This window comes from Paralichthys olivaceus, chromosome 10 (assembly GCF_024713975.1).
Source record: "Paralichthys olivaceus isolate ysfri-2021 chromosome 10, ASM2471397v2, whole genome shotgun sequence".
In the NCBI taxonomy this organism is placed as follows: domain Eukaryota; kingdom Metazoa; phylum Chordata; class Actinopteri; order Pleuronectiformes; family Paralichthyidae; genus Paralichthys; species Paralichthys olivaceus.
Window position 1 is genome coordinate 17,365,314 of NC_091102.1, and position 23,373 is coordinate 17,388,686.

The 23,373-nt window shown below is 39.2% G+C and overlaps 1 protein-coding gene across 4 annotated transcripts in view; it reads left to right on the forward strand.

The window, feature by feature from the left end:
• The first annotated feature begins 4,391 nt into the window (after nucleotides 1–4,391).
• Nucleotides 4,392–23,373, forward strand: part of pard3bb (par-3 family cell polarity regulator beta b) — a 196,802-nt gene continuing 177,820 nt past the window's right edge. For all 4 annotated transcript variants that reach the window (XM_020090080.2, XM_020090077.2, XM_020090078.2 and 1 more), the window contains exons 1-3: nucleotides 4,392–4,828; nucleotides 5,624–5,857; nucleotides 16,878–16,979. In XM_020090080.2, coding sequence (XP_019945639.2) covers nucleotides 5,741–5,857; nucleotides 16,878–16,979 — 219 coding nt within the window. In that variant the 5' untranslated portion in view covers nucleotides 4,392–4,828; nucleotides 5,624–5,740. The remainder of the gene's footprint in view (nucleotides 4,829–5,623; nucleotides 5,858–16,877; nucleotides 16,980–23,373) is intronic.

The window sequence follows — 23,373 nt, forward strand, 5'->3', positions numbered from 1 at the left end:
CAGGCAGGGGAATTCTTTACTTAAATCCCAATATTTGGGATAATTTGGGTCACAGGACTATGGCACGGTTATTTTGGGGGGCTGAGAAGTTTGGGAGCCTCATTCCAAGCAGAGCAGTGGTTGGTGCTGTAACTATAAACATCCTGGGTTGGAATCTGTCCTGGTTCACTTCTGTTATCAATTTCTCCTGGTTTACTGTTGCACACTGTCCATGTACCAATCTATGTCAGATTCCACATTTCAAATTGTCTTGCTGTACAAACTACATGGACATATAATTGGGTATGGTGGATGTTCAAATTCAGTTTTGCTCATTTAGATGTCCAGCAGACATGGAGCGACATTCATTAGGAGTCCAACTGTTGAACCTTTTTTTTTTTTAACTCTGTCTTGGTCTCTGGTAACTCCTGTGGGAACTGTCTGACTCTTAAACTGTTAATACTCCCAATTCCCCATAGAGTTGTTTTTCTTTAATTTTGTTCATTTGTTTTCTTTGGTCAGACTGTAATGGCTTCATTAGCTTTTTGGCTGAAAAGGGTGAGTGACTGCAACTATTGGCAGAGCAAATAAGGGTGATTAAACCAAAACTAGAGCTAAAAGACACAAAAACACTTCATGGAGCTGAGAGAAACAGCAGTTTGGTGACACACAGGCATTTGAGTCAGAGTAATGCAGCTTTATCAGATCAGTTGTAAAAACAAACCTAAAAATGTCAACATAACTGAAATTAAAATGTGATTCAGATGATTGCATAGCTCCACCAAGGCTCAATAGTCCCTTAAATTCAATCAAACTGCACCATATCCACACACTCATTGATATGAGTCTTCTAAATTGATCCATGAATCTCTCCATTGGAAATCATTGAAAATGTCAAAAAACACCAATGTTAAAGACAGTGAAAGAAAACAATCCTGGATCTGGCCCCTGATGCAGATCCACACCAAAACTTAAAGGTTTCTTGGGTGATCCATACTGCATCCTTCCACCAACTTTCAAAGTAATCCATCCTGTAGTTTTTGCGTTATCTTGCTTCCTTAGCTGAGGTAAAAAAAAAAATGGTTTTGGAAGTATTCTCAGAGGCCAGAGAAAAGATGTCCCTTCACAGAAATCAAGATTTGCCTTCACAGTCTCTGCTGAAAGGGATTATTTCATTGGGAAAATACAGATATTTAAAAACTGTGAAGTCTGACTTCACAGAAAATATTCAAGTGTCTGTACATAAAATACAGTCAATCATATCAGTGGGTTGTCAGGCAGAAGCAAAACAGTTGAATGTATTTTCTTTGGAGTTATGTCATACAGCAGGAGCAGGTTTTTGCATTTATTGTGTGCAGTGTTATAAATGAATATTTTGAATATACTATGGTTGTGCATACATGTCTTCCTCGTCCAAATGTTTGTCTGTGTCTCATTCTCAAGCAAACTGTAACTGCAGATTCAGATAAACCTGTTTGGTCCAGAACCAACCCCAAAGAAAGGAGGACATTACATCAACATCAAGCTGGAATCATGGCTGGAGACTGTTCTTGGGTGTTAATGTATACTGTGTGTGTATCCTATGTGTGTGTGTGTGCCAGCATCATTTAATGCTGTCATTTCTCCAACTGCACTTCCATTTTCTTTTGTTTTTTCTTTCTGAAGCAGAACATGGCCCACCACACATATTGATTTGTTTGCCGGGGTCTGGGTGCACCTGGCTCGACAGCAGGGGAGCATTCACATCATAGCATGTTCGCCGCGGTTCATCATGGTTGATGATGGAGGAGGCACGACATAGAACACTGCTGAGGTTAGGAGTTTACCATATGGGGTGAGAAGAGGGAATGAGCAACCATATGGATCCTCTGCCTGGGTGAGGTCTGAATACAAGTGTATGTATCTCTTAGAGTTTAAAAAACAAAGCCAAAGCAGGAGCCTTTATTTTGTAGGTGGGTTTGGATTGGGTGAACATGAATTGGCGAAAGGAAGTCAAATAAAAGCTGTGTTCCAATTGATGAAGGTACATTTGAAGAAGGAGTCACCAGTTACTTTAACTGTATTTGATTGGCTGCAAGCTGTTTACCCCTGAAACTCCATAAGGGGTTTTTGGACTCAAACACTTCACCCACCCATCCATCAGCATAGCGGTGTGTAATTTTCATTTTTAATGCCCCTTAATGTGTAGCTTGATATTAGAGACACTTTAAGAAGATCGAGCAATTTAGATCATGAGACATGTTTTTTTGTTTTCACTCCGTCAAATAAGGAAAGAGTAACACAAAAAATAAATCATTGAGGACATCTGTATGAAGCTTGGCTATTATTGCATCGGACCACTGCTTTTTTAAAGATATTGTTATTGCTTCAATGTGCAGCCAAAACCAGTCATATTTTAGTTTTTCTTGTTCTGCAACCGGTCTGTATACTTTTGTCATTATGAGCTGCCTCCTCTCCATCAGTGTTACTGACATATGCATGCATGTACCTTGGTGTGCAATGGGAAAAAGAATCGACCGGCTGCTGGCCCCTTCCTGATATTAGAGCACTACATAAGAAGCTGTACTCGCCTCACTTCTTCCAGCCTCAACAACACTTGTTTGTATCATAACTGTGAAATTGAAGGCATATCTCTGCTGGAGTTTGTAGATTTTGTTCATAGTTTTTTTTTGTAATGTCCACCCTGATGTATATATTATCATACTGTAAATAAAACAATGTTATATCTGTTTACTTTGACTCTTTCTGAGACTGTATGATGAGTCTATCTTTGCTGCAGTTAGACATGACATATCACCAGTAGCATATATCATAGGCCTCATTCAAAGCAGATTGGACTTGTCATAGCAGTAAAGGCAAATATGTAACTAACATTAACAAAGGCTCTGTTCTATTCTAATGCCCTCGTAGGTCATGACGGTGTGATAGTGAGCCAGGACTTTGTAATATAATATGTAATATATCATCTGTTGTCAATGTTAGCAAAATTTTAAAAAGAAAGAATCAAGTAAAAAGCAATTAAACCGACAGACTCAGTTAGTCACTCATTTACGGTGCATTGTCTTTGCCTCTTATTCTCCAACTTCTCCATTGATTTAAACATTTTGAAATTATAAATACTAAATGATTATTCAAGTACACTTTTTACTTTCAAACTTCCACAAAAGAAAAGAAGAAAGAAAGAAAATGCATGCTTGCACAGTGTTCCGCCTCTCCTGGGGTTCATTAGTAGCAATGGAATTCAGTGACCCAGAAACTAAACCTAGCCCAAATCAATTAGCAGACATACACATGCATACGGTTGAGCTGCTAATTACAAAGCCAAACTCCTCCTGAAGGGAGGGGTTTCCTCTTTGAAGATGAACCAGGCTGTGAAGAGCCTAAATGTTTTTTGTAGGTACAATCTTCTTGTTGCCTTCAACGTTATAATGTTGAACTAGAGCCAGCCAGAAGATGTTCAAGGGTGTTGATTTGTTTTCAAGGTTTGCACACATGCAAGACTGTTGTGTAAATGTGGAAAGATGTAATATTTTAGCTCTGATACCATATAAAAAGTTTGTCTCACTGCATGCTTGCCAACCTTTGGTTTTATAATCATTTATTACTACTGATGATATATCTAGATAACATATTAGAAAAAATAGGCCAGACCTACAGCCGTTTATTTTTTTATTTGCACATCACTGGATGATTTGATGGGACCAAATCCAAGCTAAAATAGAGGGTATACTGAACTCACACTTATCTGGTGGCCAGATATATTTTTTCAAATAAAATGCTAATGTTGCTATAGTCTACTATAAATATGTTGTTCCCCACCTCAAGTCTAATGTTTCTTTTCTTTTAATTTGTTTTTATCCTCTAGTATTTAACTTGGCTTTGATTTTACTGATTGTTGTTATGTTCTGATTATTCAGAATAATAATAAAATGAACAACAATAATAACGGTTTCCTCAAGCAAGGTTTCGTTTCATTTTTAATAACGATTACCTACTATATATTGATTGTTCTCCTTTACTTTACTAAAATATATCTTGTCTTATTGGTTTTGATTCTTATTTTGTTGAGTGTCTTGAAAGGTGCCTACACGTAAATTATAATTATAACAATACATTATTATTATTATTATTGTTAGTAGTATTATTAACAACAACGACAACAGCAAAAATAATGGTCATAATAATAATCATCATCATCATCATCATCATCATCATTTTCACTTATTTATTCACTTTTTTCTTGTGTTTTGTGGTTTAGTGGCTGCATTATCCTTTTAGTTCATATATTTGTATCTAATCTAATTCCATGCTGAGTCATTTAATCATGTACTGCATCTTTTCCTCTTGAAGCGCACAAAGTCTCCGTCACATGAAACGTGCTTTATAAACAAGGGTGGAAGTGTGACACTGCCACTGTTCTTTAGAAGACGTAATAACCTCTGGATGAATTCACATCTCGTGTGTCCCCCCTCTTTACGTTGCTGTGGGACAGATAGAGGACCGACTGAGCGGATCCAGGACCTGAGCTCCATGTTGTTGTGGCAGCAGCAGCTGGGTCGGTTCTCCTTTAAGAAAGTGACAGCAGCCAGCGGTGGAGGAGCTGCTCAGGAGCTGCCAGGAGCAGGACGGGGCAGTGAAGGCATCTCCAAACTTTCCCAACACACACTGAAGTGCTCCCTTTGACTGTTTCCTGCCGTCTGTGGCTTGGATGTGTCAACAGTCCCACGCGCGAGCTTGTCGGTGATGAAGCGGATGCCACTGACGAGGACGTGACGGGGAACATGCGAGAGGAAAAAGTTGTGGAATGATGCCCGAGCGACTGCATCCCTCCCTCCAAAGTTCAGCTAAGGTGGCTAACGTTAGCTAGCGCAGGACTCTGCTCGCTTGTGTGAAACTTGACACAAATGTTTACTCCATTGTTGTGTAAACAGGTTGCAACACGTCCCCCGGTGTAACGGAGGGCGGGCGTGGTGTGGAAGTGAAAGTTTTCATCCTTAGCTTCGCTGTGTCCCACACAGTCCCAGGGCCAGGTTACACAGGATCGAGCTAATCACTAGCTAGCTTAACAGAGAGCTAGCTTCTGTCCAGTTAACCAGGGGGTTGTTCGCTCTCACCGAGAAGTGAGATAACACACTCTTCTCCATTACCTGCTCAGCTCCGATGTGAGGAGACTCCACAGCTTTAAACGCGTCAGGAAACTTATTTACACACTGCAGAGGATCAGGACTTGTTGCATGCTACATGAGGAGATGTGGGAAGACGAGTGAGGAAGAGACAACAGCAGATAGATGATCATATGAGAAAGTAATGCACGCCTGTCAGTATGATCACACTGCTGTCATTTGTTTTTTGTTTCTTCCATGTGCCTTTATTTGTGTCTCTGCATGTGGTCTGTTTCCATGTAGGTCACATGTATGCATGTTAATTAATGTGCAATAACATAAAACATTAAACACATTTGACTACTCTAGATCTGATCACTTAGACCGGCGGTGGGACTTTTAGATAAATTACAGAGTGATTTATATTTCATTCGAATGCAGGTGTTTGTCAGTGTCTGACCCCAGGCCACTCACTGTCCCTCCTGCTTTTCTCCCACCTGTCTCCTCTCCTGGTTGCTCACATCCGTGCCTCCTCCATCAAGACCTTCTGGTGGCCGTTCGATCCCAATTTGGAGCCGTCTTGCATTATTATCATCTCCACTGTTCATCACCCATAACCACGAGGGCCCTGCATCTTGGATGAAGAGGCGACTGCCGGGATGAAGGTGACGGTGACGTTTGGGCAGACAGGGGTGGTGGTGCCCTGCAAGGAGGGCTGGACTGTGAGGGAACTCATCCAGCAAGCCACGCAGAGATACAGAAAACTGCTGGAACAGGTACCATTCACAGGTTTCACCGTGACACCACCAATAATCTGACTGACCTTACTCTGAAGAAGACATACTCTTTTGACTCGATTATGATGTTTATATGAGTTACATAGAATATTGAATGTATTGATAATGCTTTGTTGCCCAGCCCAAAGTCTCATCTCAACATCACGTCCACCACATCATATTCCGCATGTCTTAATTTGATAATTGCTTGTTCAGAGTATGACCTTTTTCAGGTTAAGGTAATCAGACAATGCTGTTTACGTGGTTTAATCAGGTTAGTATCAGAATATTGCAGAATACTAATATATGTCCAACAGGTACATCTCAGAATAACTTCAAAATTGTGGGCCACTGTACATGGCAGTCTTTTTTAAAATTTCATTACTGCTCCTTTGTTAAACTTTATGAGTGGCAGCAATTGTAGTAGTATAATAATATTTCATTGTTATTGATGCAAGATAGTCGAGTGTCTGCTCAAAAACACTACAAATGAAACTCCATCTCCCTTCGAGTCTGTCTGACCTTTGAGCCACAAGTTAGCAACAGCATTAATTGTGAGAAGTAGTTTTGTAATAATGTGTGAAGATTTTCATGAACTCCTGAAAGGCGAGATAACTTTTTTATGAAACAGCGCTTTCATAATATGTGCGGTTTTCCCTGAAGTCGTAAAAAGAATAATCGAAAGCTCTGTCAATTTTATATCATGAAAGGAGCGTATGATTTTCACAAGCCAAAGTCTTGGGAAATCAGACAAAGCCAGGAGGTCCAGTTCTCCATAATTGCTGTATAAAAAATTAAAAGCACATCTGATATGAATTATGAGGGTCCAGACAGGGGTAGGCATGAGTCGTTTCCACTTTGGTTGTGAGTGTAAAATGCAAATGTCTCCCTCTTGTGATTTCTTTATGTCTGCTGTTGATTCCCAGTGCTGCTCTTAGGCTGGGAACCCTGTGACCCCCATCAGACGACCAAATCTTCTCAGAGACTCGCTTCATATTGGCTCATTATTCAAAGAGCACAGCAGTCGTATAGATGGATGGCCTCAGTTGTGATTGAGGGAGAGCTGTCGAAGCTGTGTGTATGTTTGTGTTTGTGTGAGACTGTCGCTGAGGCAGTACTTGGAGATGCACTCATTTTTTCCACTCTCCGCTTATTCTTGCAATTTCTACCTTTTTGCCTTCTTAATCTCCTTTCATCGACCTGTACCCATCTCGACTCAGAGCTCCTGTGTGTTTTCCCTCCTTCATCTTATTTATCTGTCTTTTCTTCTCACTGGCATCTCCTCTTCACCTCCCTATAGGTAAAGCAGAACAGTGATAACTCTCCACAAAGCAGGAACCAATGCTTCTCTGTCATTTTTGTCACCTTCCTCTTTGAACGCTTCCTTCTTCACCTCCTGTTCCTTCTTTGTGAGACTCTGTTTTGCCAATGTTCCCTTCTAGACTAACAGCAGTGACAGCTGGGCAAAAGCAATGTATACTCCTTTAGGTCCATGTTTAAGTGTTTCACTGTAAAATACAATTGATCTCTTTGAGATGGGCTGATACCATTTTTCCCTTCCCAATTCCAATAACCTGACTTAGCCAGTTTGTTAAGTCCAGTTATTGGAATGCCAAGTAAATCCGATACCAGTGCATTTAAAAAAATAACAAGGTATTTACATATTTTAACAGCTATATTTTACAGACCATGTGTGGAAGTCAAACAACAATGATGGGAATCACCATTGTTGTTTGACTTGGCTCAGCTTAAATCCTTTGAAAACAGACAATGAACCTATTTTGTTATCTAGTTTGAGTCATAACTGAAAAAGTACACAAATAAATACACAACAATGAACTCGACAAGTATACCGCTTATCTTTCCTGCTTTGAGGCTGTCTTAGTCAAATTTATGGCATCATTTTTCACGTGGCTTTTGAAAGTTTCTTGTAATTTGTGCTTTTATCCCTTCAGCTTGGTGAACCTGAGCTCTTTCGTCTGATGGTTCAAAGTCCTTATGATATTTCTAGTGTTACAGTGTTCTACACTATTTTGCCACCCCTTGAAACTGATGTCTTGCATACAACACACATAGTTTGTTTTAATTGTGGGCGTAACCAAATGAAATATTGCGAAATTGCTAACATTTTAGCTAGCTGTAACACTACAATATTGGAAATCACTTCTTCTTCTCTGCCCTAAAAACAATACTTGCCAGTGCAGACCAACTGCTGTTTTGAAGCGGTGAAGAGTGAATTTCAGGGAAAGAAACTAAGATACTTTGAAGAGATTTGCGTACTTGCTGGTGAATCTCTTTTTGTGCAAGGAAATATAAACTGTTGTGATACTGGAGCTTTTTTAGCATTATTCAAAAAAAGACAAAATAGTGTGGGAACATTTGTGGATAACAGTGTTGAAGCTTTTGGCCTTAGACTGTTGACTGACACCTGAAGGCCAGCGTAGACCTTTTTACCACCGACAGTTTGGTATTTCACAGCAACAAGAGCACAAGTCGAATTGATAACATTGACAACAGCTGCATTCCTTTCAGCTGTACTCACTTGGCATGCATGGCCGACGGTGACCCTGGGTGCAGCGGAGCCATCACTGAGGAAATTTGTTTCAACAGTGCTTTTACATGAAATGTCTAAATGTCAGCTGTGAAATAGGTCTGTTGCTAGGAGATGCATTGTTAACTTCTATGCTGAGCCGCTGATGACATTAGACCCAAAATTGCCTTCTGAAATGAGTGATATTACAAACTATTTTTAGTTCCTTACAATAAAATTACTCTTATACAGACATCATCAGTGTGAACCAAAGACTCGTGAAACACAAATTTAGAGGAGGCTGTCACTGCATAAAAAATAACACTCATACATATCCTCCTTCTGTTTTAAAATCAAGGACATGTACACTTCTTAGCAATGAGAAGTGATTTTCAGGGTGTAAAACCAAAGGTTTATACACACTGTGGTGTTAAAGAAGCAGCAACATTTTAGTCGTTTTTAATATTCACTGAAAGACAGAGATCTAATCAATAGAGCAGGGAAGTGCATCATTACACACTGCAGCGGCAGGAAAACACTTGGAGCTTTCTCTCTGAGTGTTTAAATACTTTGTTTCCTGCTTGAGTGAATGAAATGACACGCACTATGTGTGTATGTGTGTTTGGGCCTCCTCTCCCATGTTTATTTTTCTCCTCTCTGTTTTCTTTCTCTCCTCCCACACCTTGGTCAGCATTCCAAAACCTCACAATGTTGATGACTGCCCATTTCTTTCATTTTGTTGTTCTGTACAGATGAAAATTGGTTTGTTTGATCAGTGTATGTGTGTGCTAAAAGAATGTATGAACTTAAATGTACATTTTTATTTGCACAATTTGCACTAAACCATGTAATATTTAAACCAGGAGTAGTATTTTCCTCTCTGAGCCAAAGTGGGTCAAAACCTGTCCTCTTTTGCATGTCAGGGGTGCAGCTGGAACTGCAGGAGAGCTTCTATTCATCTGGCAAGGAGTAGGTTCCCTGGTGAGGGTGGTGGGGGGTTCAAGCCGAAGAGGGTTGATTATTGTGACTGCTCCGTGAACACGCATGCATTATGCTCTCATGTGCATCCAAATGGCAGGTACACAGAGAGGTCAGGTTTTATGCCAAAGTCTGGGTGTCTGCTGAGGACAATAAAAACGGGATGTTTTCTGGCCTGCCGATCATTATGAAACCGTGGCAGGACAAATTAGAAGATGGCAGGGCGCCACAGTCTTGGTAATTAAGGGGAAACACTGGGGAGGACAAACACATGGTGAAACGGAAAGAAGAAGAGAGGAGAGAAGTTGACTGTAAATGACAGAAAAACAGTATTACTGAGCTGAAATGAAACAAATGCAAGTAAATAAACATTATAATTAGTCAGAAATTTTTTTTCTTTGGTCTGTTGAGGGTGGCAGAGGTCCCAGTTGGGATGTTTGTGTTCACTTACTCTGTGTTTATTCCTCCTCTCTCTGATGGTGAATGAGGAAAACTTTTAGTGCTTCATCTCACCCCATCACTTTCCTTAAATTTGTTTCTTGATATATATTTCTCACTTTCTTCCCATCACTAAGTCATGTTACTGCAACACTAATCTCTTGGTGTGGCTGTGTAATTATAGTGGTTAGTGTGTCTAGGACTAGAAATCCAGGATATGAGTGAATTATTTAGCTGCCTAGTCACTAATCCTTCTTCCCAGTGCTACAACTCATATTTTTAAATCGTCACTGAGACAGGTCACTTTCTGTCAGTCTCTCTTCAGCCTCTCTATCAGCTTCATCCTACTTAGAGAGCTTGCTGCTCATAAACATTTTATTATCTTGCATGTTCCAGCCTACGACTACTGTAGCTAACTAACACTGGTTTTCCTATTTATCAGCTGCTTTGTTAGCGTTTCCCACTGAGGTGCTTAAGAGGAGCTAACACTTAGAATAGGCATTAAAGCTACATTTTAGTGATCTTGAAAGCAGTTGGAAATCTTTGAGGTTCAGTCTTACGTTGAGTTTCTGAGAGGATTTATTTTGTATTATAGCTGCATTGATTTTTTTTTTTTTTCAGTTTCACATTGATTACAGCCTTATTATTAGAATTTCTATACCCCTTTGTGTTACCCAGTATGGAACCAAAGGGGGAGAGAGGAGAGACAAGTGGGATTCGAAATTGAATGGAAGTGAAGGAGCGGTAATGTTTTAGCATGGAGGATGCCAAGCCTTTGTTATAGTAATACATTGAAAAGTACATTTTAAGTATTCTGTCGACTCTCAGCTCACTCAGTGAAAACTCAAGTCACTCATTTCATTTAAACACTGTAATAGTAATCATGAGTTCAGCTTATTTGTATTTTGGCTGTGCAGTCATAGCTCAGTGACTCATGTCAGGCTAGATGTAGATAGTTCATGGAAAAATGTCTTAACGGGTCAATTTAGGCAAGTATGTGTACAGTGATTAGCATTAAAAATGTATTGTTTTATTTCACAAAGTGAGACGGCAACAAAATATATAATTATCCTAGATTCCCTCACAGATAGCACAGGAATAAAAGCAAAACAAAGACAAAAATAGTCAATCAGAAAGGGGTTCTATTTTATAAGCTACCATCTAAGTATTTGGTCCAGGATATCAGACCAAACTGATTTTTAGCCTGTCTACCTGCCTGTGTATACAGATGACAATTTTGGTTTGTGTGTTTGTGTTTCGACATGAGATTGAAGGAGAAAGAGAGGGAGCAGAGTCAGGAGGCACAGAATTAATGATCTAAAAATTGTAATCACATGGTGGTCAGTGTTGATATTGCAGCAGGGGCCACAAACAAATGTATGCGTACTGTAGCAGGTCAGACACGTCAGCTGAGTAGGCATTCCTTCATATGTAGTCCAGGGTGCATTTGCGTTCACACTGCAAAAAAAATTTAATCACATGTGTCCCAGAACACCTCAGTTAGATCAGTTAGTGGCAGTCAGCTAGCAAGTGTGACGGTATAAGTTTAATTGTCATTCACCTCACTTAACACTAAAAAATGCTCCACAATCTGTAATTACTTGTTGTAATACCAAGAAATTGAACCGATTACTGGTAGCTATATTATAGAGGCATCATTCTTATTGGATGAACATAGAGACAAAGCACAAATGGTGCTGGAACTGGAGAATAGAAGTGGTGATAAAATAAAATAAAACACAGTGCATGTGGATTATGTAAAGGTGAGGTGGGTTGTGGGGGGTAAATAAATAAGCCATTGATCAGAACAAAGATGATGAATATAAAAAGGGAGTTCACGTAAAGAGCCAGGCCAAGAGGAGGAGTGGAACAGAGCAAGAGGAGGGAGGAAGGAAAGAGGTTGTTTTTGTGGGGAGTCCTCAGGAAGTTATCAGATTGTTGACACACTTCTTAATTACCTTTGGCCAAACATGCAAGAGTGTGGTTGTGTGTTTATGTGGCTTCAAGTTAAGTCTCTGCTATGAAGTAAGCTACAGTCAACCTGCACTATCATGAGAATATTAACATATAGTATATTATTGTTGTTTATGCTCATGTGTAGAATACAGAATGTTGGTGTTAAATGTGTGTGTGGTCCAGATATGATGAAAATAATAGCAACAAAGTTGAAACCAGTTGTGTTTGGAGGCTGATGGTGTGTGCACAGTATGCTCATGTATCCTCGCACATTTAAATTGTAAGGTGGATATGAATGAAAGGGTTCCTGCCCATGTCAGTGAATGCTGCAGTTTCATTAGCCAAGGGAGGAATGCTGATGAGGCGTGGCCTCACAAGCTGATAAAATCGTAAAAGCATTCTGGCTCGAATCCAGAGAACAGGCAATTATTTCTGAGAGGGAGGGAGGGGCAGGGAGACACGGGACGTTTTCTCTGCAGACAAACCCCCCAAGACTATGTTGATCCAGTCTTAAGCCTATCCTCTTCTGTTCTGTTTCTTTCCTTATTCTGTTCAGATCTGTTCTCGTCTTGTCTTATTCTCCTGTCCTATTCTATTTGATTTGATTCTAATCTATTCTCAAACATGCTTTTCCTGTCCTATGGTCAGACCGTTCAAATATAAGAACACATGTCCTAATATGCAGAGTTGCTATAGATTCACAACAGGTCATATGAATGAACATTTTAAATGGTGATTTGAATTAACACGCCCATATTCATTCATGTGTTTAGGTAAGATGCTTGTGAAATCTGATTTCGAACCAAGATTCAAGATGATCGAGGAATCAGCTTGTGCCAATGTGGAAAGCTGAAAGGTGAATGGTTACCATGGCATTGCAGCTGGCAATTTTCCTGTCACAGAAGACAAGCTTTGTTTCTGCTGGGTCACAAGATGGGTCACAAGACAATGTAACTCAGATTTGGTTATTTTTCCAGAGAATTGGGTGCTGCATCAGTATTCACTGTTTCTACAAAATGTTATTCGTAGAGACAGCTCAGAGGGACTTTAGAGGCTTTGTAATACAGCTATAACAGAATTGATGGATGGAATAGTATTTATTTCAAACCTCTCAGTTTTGGCGTACGGACTAAATGCCATTTATATCTTGTGGAATTGATCTAAACTACCTCATATTTAAACCTTTAGCAGTATTCAGCTGGAAGTATGTGGAACAAACTCCTTTCACATGAAGCATGATCTCTGGAGTGTGCTTCAAGTCTACCCTGGATCACTGTCCACGTCTTCGCACTGCCTCTATGTTTGACTGCAGCATACCTAACTCATATGTAAACCGGTAGGCTCTATAAGGATGATTGTTCCAGAGAGTGAAGATTGGAGAAGAGGCAGGGGTTAAACACCTAACAACACTGAATAATCTATATAATATATTAACTGTGGTGGGATTTTACTCCAAACTAATAATCATTTTGAGATCATATCTTGAAAGTCAAATACTTTCATTGCCTAAGATTATCTGTATTAGCATCAAGCAAAATGCTGTATTAAGTGCTAATCCCCTTGATTTTCAGATTACATCAGCGTGTTTACAGCTCTTATCTTTACTCCTACAATATTTTAGTGTCCCTCTAGGATTTTAATCTGCCAGACTTGGAGGCACAGGGTTCCTGCATTTTCTCCAAAATTTGTAGCACATTATTCATGCACTTTCCCCTGAATATCGGATTTGATATCATAGTGCTCACTGCGCTTATCTCTCCACCTCTCCATCTCTTGTCTTCTTAGCTGCTTGGCTCGCCTACTCTAACATAATATCATAGGGTGTTGTTGACCCAAAAACCAACCGTGGGTCGCCAGAGGAATGAGGCTGTTGGAATCTGGTGTTCTGGCAAAACCTTTTATTTGATGGAGGTAAAATATACAAAACTGACTTACTTTATCAAATTATCTGATATTTCTTTTCTAATCTGTTGCTCTTCAAAATGTCAGGAGTAAAGTGAACAATACCTGTCACAGTTTCCTAAAAAGGATCAAACTAGACTGTGGTTGGCGTCTACGGTTTTGGTAATAAATGGACACTGGACCGTACAGAGTGCTAAATTATCAACATTGCTAAGTGGGAAAAGCCAGCAAACTACCCTGAGGCCCATGTCTGTTGGTTTGTTTGGGACCATGCAACAAAGTATTTATATAAATTAAAATGCCTTTTATATCTGTGTGTGAGGCTTCAATACAGACATGACAACTTTGCTCTGCTTTGTTGATATTCAAGACCTTTTTCTAACTTTTGAATGCACTTAATAAATCATTAGCTTGAACGTAGTAGTTGACCCCAAGCAAGCCATTGTAAATACATCTTGTATAAGACGTGAGAGAGTTTATCTGATCTTTTTGTCAATGTTTGTAACGATGCTTGTGTAGTGAGTCACAGTTTGCATGAGGATGATGGATTTAAATGTTGCCAGTTAACCAGTATCGACACTATTTTGTACTATTGGAACACTTCTGGCATGGAACTGTCATTTGCTGAGATGTTTTTTGCAAAGCCGAGAGCAGAAAAAATACAAAAAAATAGTTACATGAACTTTTGACATAGAAATGTTCCATAGTAATTATAGGACACATTGATGTGTTGTCCCAGACTTGCCTCTTAACCCTGATTGATGGTGCTCAGGGAAGATAAACACTGTGCAAAAGAGAAAATAAAACAATGTAAATGCAATGTTTCTCCTACATCTGGCCTGGGGGTCAGCCAAGTCAGTGTTGCAGTAAAGTTAGACAATGAATTCCAGCATGAAGGGAGGGAGGAAGCGGGAGAGACAATTAAACATGATAATCAGCCACAGTGTCATGTGCTGTAGTGATAGTTGAAAAGCAATGGAAATGTCTTGTTTTGTAACATAATAGAAAAAATGCGATTTTGCATGGACCTAGGCTACGGTATATTTAACAAGGCATAAAGGCTTTATCTCAAGTAAGCAAACACAACCTTACATGTATCAGCTGGCGCCAGATGGCTGTGAAGACTAAACTCAGGATGGCTGTATTGTAAGTTGAGGTATATTTACTTTTGCCAAGGAGGTAAATACGTATACTTCTTTCTTATCCGCTTGTTTGTTGGTTTGTCAGCAGGATTAGGCAAAAACTACTAAATGGATTTTCATGAAACTTAATGAAAGGATGAGGAATTGGCCTAGGAAGAACCTGGGCTTTTCCTGACAAAGGGGCACATCTAGCCATTTTTTTTCACTTTCTTTAATATTGCAAGGTGGTTTGTTTTTTGAAACATTTTTTTTTAAATTTAATTTGTTCTGTTAGCAAGTTGGATAGATAACTGAGATTGACATACTGAATATGCAAAGCCAAACTTTTACAAATGAACTATTACACAATGTACATTTTGAACAAATCTTTTCTTAAAGCATCCAGCAATGAAAGAACTGAATATTTCTAAACATTTTCTTTACCTGGCAATAACGTATAAAAGTTAAGGTGCAGATCCAGAAATCCTGTAAAACACCCAATATATATAATCAAACAGCTTGAACTAGTCAGACTTGTTTATTCCTCCTGCTGGTTTGTTGATTGTTTGAAAATAGATCGGAAATCAATTATATTAGCATACAAAGAAACTAATACACAATTTAAAGTTATTTAAAAACTGTCAGCAAGTAATGTATTGAAGAGAATTTTGCTGCAGAGGTGAGTTTAGTATTGACATTGAGACTTTCAGGGATATCCAGGGACAAAGAGTGCCTTACTCCATCTTACACTCTCCCTGATGGGAGTTTTTGAAAAGCACTGACAAGCTCCTGACCCTGAAAGAGTGATTTAATGGAGCACCACCCTGAAATCTTTTGACTTATACCTTTCCTCAGGCTGTGTATGGTTTTTGTGTGCGTGTGCGTGTGTGTTTGTCTGTGCGCGTGCGCATATTCGTGTGTTGTCTCAATATGTTGTTCAACAACCAGCTCTATGTAGTCAGCTGTCCAGTGCACTGCTGATGTCATTAATCACAGACCCAACACGGCGGAGAAAAGGAGTGAGGAGGGAGAGAGAGAAAGGGCCAGGCTGGAGTTGTAATCTGTGAAAGGTACCTGAGGGAAAGCTGTGAAAGATGCATGGAGGAAAGAAATAAAAGAGATCAGAGGTGGGAGGAGAGAGGAAGGGGAGGTGGGATACGTAAATGAGAAGCAGACAGAAGTTGGTGGCCTGGCCAGTACAGAAGACCTTTACGGCTGCTCTTGGTTAGGTCTCTGTCAAATAACAATGTACTTTTTCATTGTTGGTCTCCATATCCATATGGATATAATCATATATGCTGTTAAGTCTCAAGACATAAGTTCACCAATAAATTGAATTAAATCAAATTAAAAGTTATTAATACAAAACATTACATTATTTAATTAAATATTTAAAAGATCAGAGACCTGCTGTGAGACGAATTTGCCTTTTCTCTTGTTCAGTTAATTATTTTATAAAAAATGTATACAAATGTATACAAATGACCAAGTAAAAAGTTCTACTGTTTGACCAGGATTTCATTTTTTCATTTTCAGATTGATTTTTGTGTGACGACCCTCTCAGAGCAGGCCTCTCCTTGCAGAAGCCTGAGGGAGGAGTTTGTTCCTCAGGGAGATGGTCTTGCCATAGTGATAGTCAGCCAGTCTCCCATTCTCCCCCATGGCTCCACAGCATTTGGTTTTGGTTGAAATTTGATTTCTACTAATACATTTATTTTGCTTGTCTTTAAATAAACTTATTTTTAGTTAAACTCATGTGTGGTCTGCCCTACTTTGTCCAGCTTTGAGCCGGCTTCTGACAAAAGTAAATAGCCCAGACCAACGTCCTTATTGCTGTAGGAGAAAATTTGACAGTAAATTACAATAAATGTGTAGTTACAACAAATGCCACCATAAACCACTTAACTTCATGTACCACCTTCATTTTACTAATAGTACTTTTGAGGCCCAAGTATTTCTGCCTTGATTTATCCAGAGGATCATGAATTGTGGTAGTGACATTAACAGATAAATTAGGTTCATAATTCATCATCTGCTAATAGACCAGTTCACATACTAACTTATTGACCTACCATGGTTGTGCCCTGTATTATAGGAAGGAGATTTCATGGTTCGGACTCACCATGTTGAATACTGTGATGGGGGGATTCTGGACCCTGATGATATTCTCAGCGATCTGGTGGAAGACAAAGACAAGGTAAGAGCCAAAAGACTGTTGAAATAGTTGTATGTCCTTTTGATTCCACCCTCTATAACATAAGTTGTTTTCAGACATGTCCTGTGTACGATCTCTGCTCAGATGTGTTTACAACAGCAACAGCTTCTCCGCAGGAGAATCAGCTCTTTACATCTTCGTCAGTGTCTTCTACATATGTGACACTGCTTTTTCATCCTGAGATACTTGTTTTCTTTATTTTCCACTTTTGAGTCTGTCATATGTTCAAAGTGCCACCAACCCCGCCCCACTGGCTCGTGGTGAATCTAGCGTGGTATCTGGCTGTGTTCTCACCACGACTTCTGCATAGAAAGTCTGCAGGCTCTCACGCTGACATTTAAGTTCGAACATACACCACCTCCGGAGAAACTGCGGAGGAACAGGAGGTTCAGTGCATGTCTGAAAGCAGCTACAGAAAGACTGACAACAAGGAATTCAGTGTTTTTTTATTTGACCTTATGCTGACTACAAATAGCCATGTAACATTTATCTTCTTAATTAATACCCGCAAACTGGAACTAAAATGTGTGAGGTTGGACTTTAATAGCCATTCATTAAAATGGCTCATTACCTGTATGATTAACGGTTAGCAGAGTACACAGACATGAATGTAGTGAAATTCCCAGCCAAGCAGTCTGTTAAGAAGAGAAACAAATGTCAGGCAGCTCTTATTCTCCACACAGACCTGCAAAAATAACTGTCTTTAAGTCAGCCACTTTAAATCTCTCGTATCATGCAAATAATAATTTTGATTTATACTTATTAATTAGTTACATAACAGTGTGTGTGTAGAGGTATATGTGCTTCTACAAATGTTAGAGTGGGTATTTTGTGTGAGTGTGTGTACCAGAGTATTGAGCTGCAGTGCCCCATAAGTCACTCCCTTTGATAGAATATTGCCTCACAAGCAAAAATTCAAAGGGAGTGGTTTTAACTTGCCTGTAGCGTTAGCCAGTGTCATTAGCTATTCACTTTTGGAGCCTTTGGAAACTCAATCCATATATTCTCTGTTTTTCTTATTTCCCCCCTGAGGAATGGGTCATTTTTCATTTTCCCCTTTGGAAAGTCTTGTACATTTTAATACCCTCTCATAGAGCCTGACATTATTAGAATGTGATAAATGGCCCAGATTATAAGGCCTTTCTGAACCAAGACCTTATATGAATATCAAGCCCTCTCTCAGTGGCTCTGCACATTAAAACAGTATCAATATGTTTTAATGAGCCTGTGTTCTAAAACCGAATTTTTAATTTTGCTCACAGCTAGTAGAAGTTGAAGAACCTACCGGCTAGGAAATGTAAAGTATGGTATATTTCTCTCCTCTGCTCATACTATATACCTTAAAGGATGTTTAAATACTGCAGCAGTTGTGGAGATTCTCTGAACTAATTAAGAACAAAGTTCCATTTGCTGGCTTTTTTTTCAGGGCTGTAAGAGCCTTTGAAAAGAAATGGAGTGTTCACTCTCTCCCTCTGTTATCCCACAGCAACATTAATTGGAACATGCATGTTTTTAAAATGTAAACCTGCAAAAAAGGTAATTTACTCCTTTTCCATTGCTAGTAGAGGAGTTTGCCTTTCTGATTTTGAGAGACAGACATCACAAACGCTCCGGAAACTTAGAAGCTCTCGCATGACTGTGTTGCATGTGACAGCATCTTACCTGCAAGAAAAAAGAAGAGGAGGAAATTAGCTTGTTCACCCTGGTGTCATGTTTGTTTTTGACATAACTCTTTTCGTATGTAAAGGAAGCATAATTGAGCCTTGTTTTTTCCATGACACAGTTAACACAGACATGCTGTAGAACAGTGACGAGTTAGGAGTATCTTTGCAGTGGACAAATTCCCACATGACATTTTACAAGATGAGTTTGTCTGATGAGCTCTCATGTCTTGAATTTGGGGGGGGGGGGTACATGACACACTAAGCCTCAGCCCAGGGGCCATATGATTCAGTGACAGGAGCAATAACAGAGTCAGTGGACCAGCACCTGATTTAGGAGATTGCTATTATGAGAGCCTGTTGCCATGGTTTTGTAGAGATTCAGAGTGCAGCATGCACTGGTCTAACAGCTGGCTAGTTGCCACTCGCCCTGCGCTACTGTGAACTTGTTTGTAGCATTTTTTTTTTTTTATGTGGAGGTGTTGCAGTCTGAAATCCCACTCATGATCAGACACTGTGGCATGGGGAGGGTACAGCACTGGTTCTCTGGTTTGAAAAAAAGATTGCAGAGAATTGATCAGATAGGACAAGACCGAGATTTTACCCCAAATCAATCCCTATTGCAAAATAGTGTGATACATTTTCCCCTTTGCCATTTTCAGTGTACAAATTCTGAGTGTGATTTTTATCCACAGTGTAGTGATATCATTTTTTTAATGCAAGTAGGAAAAAAAAGTGCCTATAGCCTGTGCACTACTTTGTGCTAACAATCCCACAATGTTATCTGGTATATTATAACTCTAACCCAGCAAATGTAGCATTCATTTCAATTGGTGTTTCTGATAAACGAAGGTCAAAGTCAAAACTCTACGCTCATGTCTGGTTTGGTGTTTATCACCCATCGATGAAAATATCTTTCTGAAAGATGCTGAGCGGAACTGAGCGATCCTGCCAAATGACAAAAATGTGGTCAGCCCATTGTGAACAGGATTGAGGAAGTATTTATTAATTAGGTGGGAAAAAAAAAGAGAAGTATATCAGTCTAGGTAGAAGTGAAATAGTGAAGAGAGCTCTGAATCATTAGATGAGATGTGCACTTAAAGCTTGTTTTACAGGATTCAATGCTGGAGGTATAATGACTGTTAAATAGTTTTTGTAAAGATACATACTTCATTTGTTGATGGGTATTTCTCATATATGTCCCAAACACTTATATTATTTTAAAAAAAAGTAGTATTCTTCCTTTATTTTTGTTAACGTCCTAAGAATTCAGTGAAACTGTACGTGACCAATCTTTGGAGCAGAAAAAAACAAAACAAACAGCACAGGCATACAAAATACACATTTTCATCCTGGGATCAAATACAATGCGATAAAGTAATTCCCCAAAACACACACATATGGTGAGACACACATATAGAGAAATAAACCCTACAGAATGATATCTAGCAATACACACTTCTGAGCAGCAGAGATTGCATATGAAATGAGAGTTGAAATATTCATTGGATTCTGAGGCAAGGCTCTCATAGTATTACTGAGCGGAATAAATGGCTTCTAATCCCAGATGAGTGTTTTACTGCAGGCAGACTTAGTCTGCCTGGCTTTAGGTTTATAACCACAAAGAAAACAGAGAAGATTTTTTCAGGCCTCCCCAAGACGGAGGTCAAAAATACATTTTCAGAAATCCATGGCTGAAATATTCTCAAGTGATGTATTTGGAGAGACTGCTCAAATATATGAACTAGCATTGGTCGCAAACAACTTTAAGTGCTGTGGCAGCAAACACAAGCACAGCAAGTTTAACTATCACTGGCAGTACAGACTGTGGTCACTTCCATACAGCTACGTTTTGAATTTCAAACTGCATTTTGGTAATAATCTTCATCCATACTAATACACCTGAAAACACATTAGATGAAACCATTCACTTACACTGGGCATGTGTGTGACAATGGAAACAGGAGGCCGATTGTCTACTCTGCATTTAATTGCTTAGTCACAGAAAATACAAAAAAGAAAATAGATTGGCTGGACCTCAGAGCAACACTGCACTTGGAATCAAAGATGAACTGATTAGATTTTGGCGCCTGGAAGTCACAGTGACCTCACATTCCTGTGAATGTGATATCAGGACTTACATTTCATCGGACACAATTCACTTTGACTCATGGACCTGATTAGAATATAGATGGTCAAAAGTCACTGTGACCTCTCTAACACATGTTTAGCTTTGTTTAGCTTTGAGATAATTCTTTTAAATTTGGCGCACATGTTCACCTGCAATCACTGATAAACTGATAAGACTCCACTGGTCAAAGGTCAAGGTTAGGGTGGCTTCATGAAACATGCTGTATGGCCTCTTGAGTGTGATATCTCAAGAATGCTTGAGGAAATCTCTTCAATTTTGGATTAGTGGTCACTTGGTCTCAAAGATTAAGTGATTACATTTTAGAGGTCAAAGGTCATAGTGACTTTATATGAATCTAGAAGTAGAAATAAGTACCAGTTATCGCACTGGTTTGCTGAGGCATACAACCGCAGTGCGGTAATTCTAGTTTTTACTTACAGCAAAGGAAACGTCATGTTTGAACAAATCACTACTGTTGACTTTGAGTGTAGGGGATAGTTTGGCTGCATCCCCCAGATCTATAAATCTGCCCTTGCTCTGAGCGACCTGAGACTGAAACTAAATTTCTGAACGGCAATTTAGATTGAATTTATGGAGGAACCCATTACAATCAGTTAGCTAATGGCTATTTTAATCATTTACTCATGTTTGTATAATTTAGTTAGATCTGTGTGTGGGCTTTTATGCAGCTACGATAAATAGGAAATCTATTTTCTTAATTTTTTCAGTACCGAGAGCAGGACCAATAATGTTGGAGCTCATCAATAATAGGTTTAATCATTTATCCCTGGGCCGCATTTATTACTGTTGTTTTTTACTGAGAGCTGACACTTAAATGTTGCATCTGTTATTTCAAATGTTATGTCTTGAAGCAAAGAGCAAAAACATTCTGGACTGAACATTTTGGGAAGCAAACTAACGATCATGTTTCCCTTTTTAATGAAACGTTTCACATACATTTTGTCTGCCGATTTTTAGACACCTTATGTGTGGGACAATGATAACTTGGCCTGGATTTATTCAGCTTGGCTTAACTTGGAAGCATATAAGAACTGTTAGCCTTTAGACAGCCACCCACACACCCTCACCCCACCCTCACCCTTTTGTCCATTACCCTAATGTCTCTCTTGCACGTTGCTTTTCAAGCCCTCTCACAGCTTTGTGCCATAGAAACTGAAAAGTAAGCATGAAATATAGATTGCCATCAGCATTTTGTGTGTAGCTGGAAGTGTAATTCCTGATGTGTTGTCCCTGTGTTGTACTGCAGGTATTGCCTTGGGTTCGTGAAAAAGGTTAAGTGGTAATGAAGAGAGGGACGACGCACTCATGCCTTGTATGATATGGATGTCTGGACTTGGACATTAATATCACAAACACACATAGACACACAGCATGATTCCCTTCACACACATTAGTGATAAACATAATATTTTTCATCAAGCATGCACAGACATGATCACAGCAAGCATCCATTTACAGTATCTAACAGTTACACCCAGCACATTCTCCGACTTCATTAGTATGAGCGTTGTGTATAATATTATTGATCAATGTGGAGGAGACTAATTAGAAATCTACAATCAGTCAAACAATGGAACTGCTGTCGTTTTTCTTTTCAACACACACACACACACACACACACACACACACACACACTCAATAAGACTTTTTTTCAGATATTGTATCTGATTGGAAATACAGACACACTATGATTAGATATCATTCCCATAAGATAGTTTAACCATAATAGAAACTGATATTTTCAAAGCCTCTATGGAAATACTAATGGAACACAGGCTGGTTTGGAAGTAGGATGGCTCTCGATGAGCTGTGCTTTGATCATGGGTGATTGTGCCAATCTTAATTAGGCCATTGATAGCTGGACACATACGCCTACAGAACCTTGCTTGTGGTTTGATTATATTGCATCCTTTTTCAGGAAATAAATACTTTGCACTAGCCTTCACCAGAACATCCTATTGGCTCCTCTTTTTTTGTATTGACCCTTTTCCATGTAATTATTTTGATGTATAATATTAATATGTACAACAGAAGATATACAAGGGATTAAGATGGATCGCCACAGAAAAAGTCCTTTTCTGAAACCCAGAGTTTAGGTATCAGAGTCCGTGTGTACTGCTGTGACAGTGCAGCGCTCTGTATGTTCAGTCTTGGAAACCTTCTTGTATCCTTTCCCTGAGCTGCTTTTAAATAACAGTACAACCGTACAAGCTTTATTAGGTAAGAAACATAAAAGTGCTGTTGTGAACATCAGAAGAAAGAATGGCTTGTAAGATCCTTAGTGTTCTGGAGGTTCTCCAGTGGGCACCTCCTCAGAGAAAATTTATTTCATTTAGGTAATTTGCTAGAGAACTGTTTGTAAGTTGCCTTGTAAATCCTGTTAAAATACGCCTTGAATTGATCAAACGTGAAGCATGTCTGGCGATTATACTGTCTGTCTGGTTGATTAGATGAAACAACCTTAAATAGCCTGACTTGGAGACATTAAAATGGACAGTTGGTGGACACAAGCCAACATGATTGTTATTTCCCCCCATGTGTTAGGTACTGAGTCAGCCAAAAC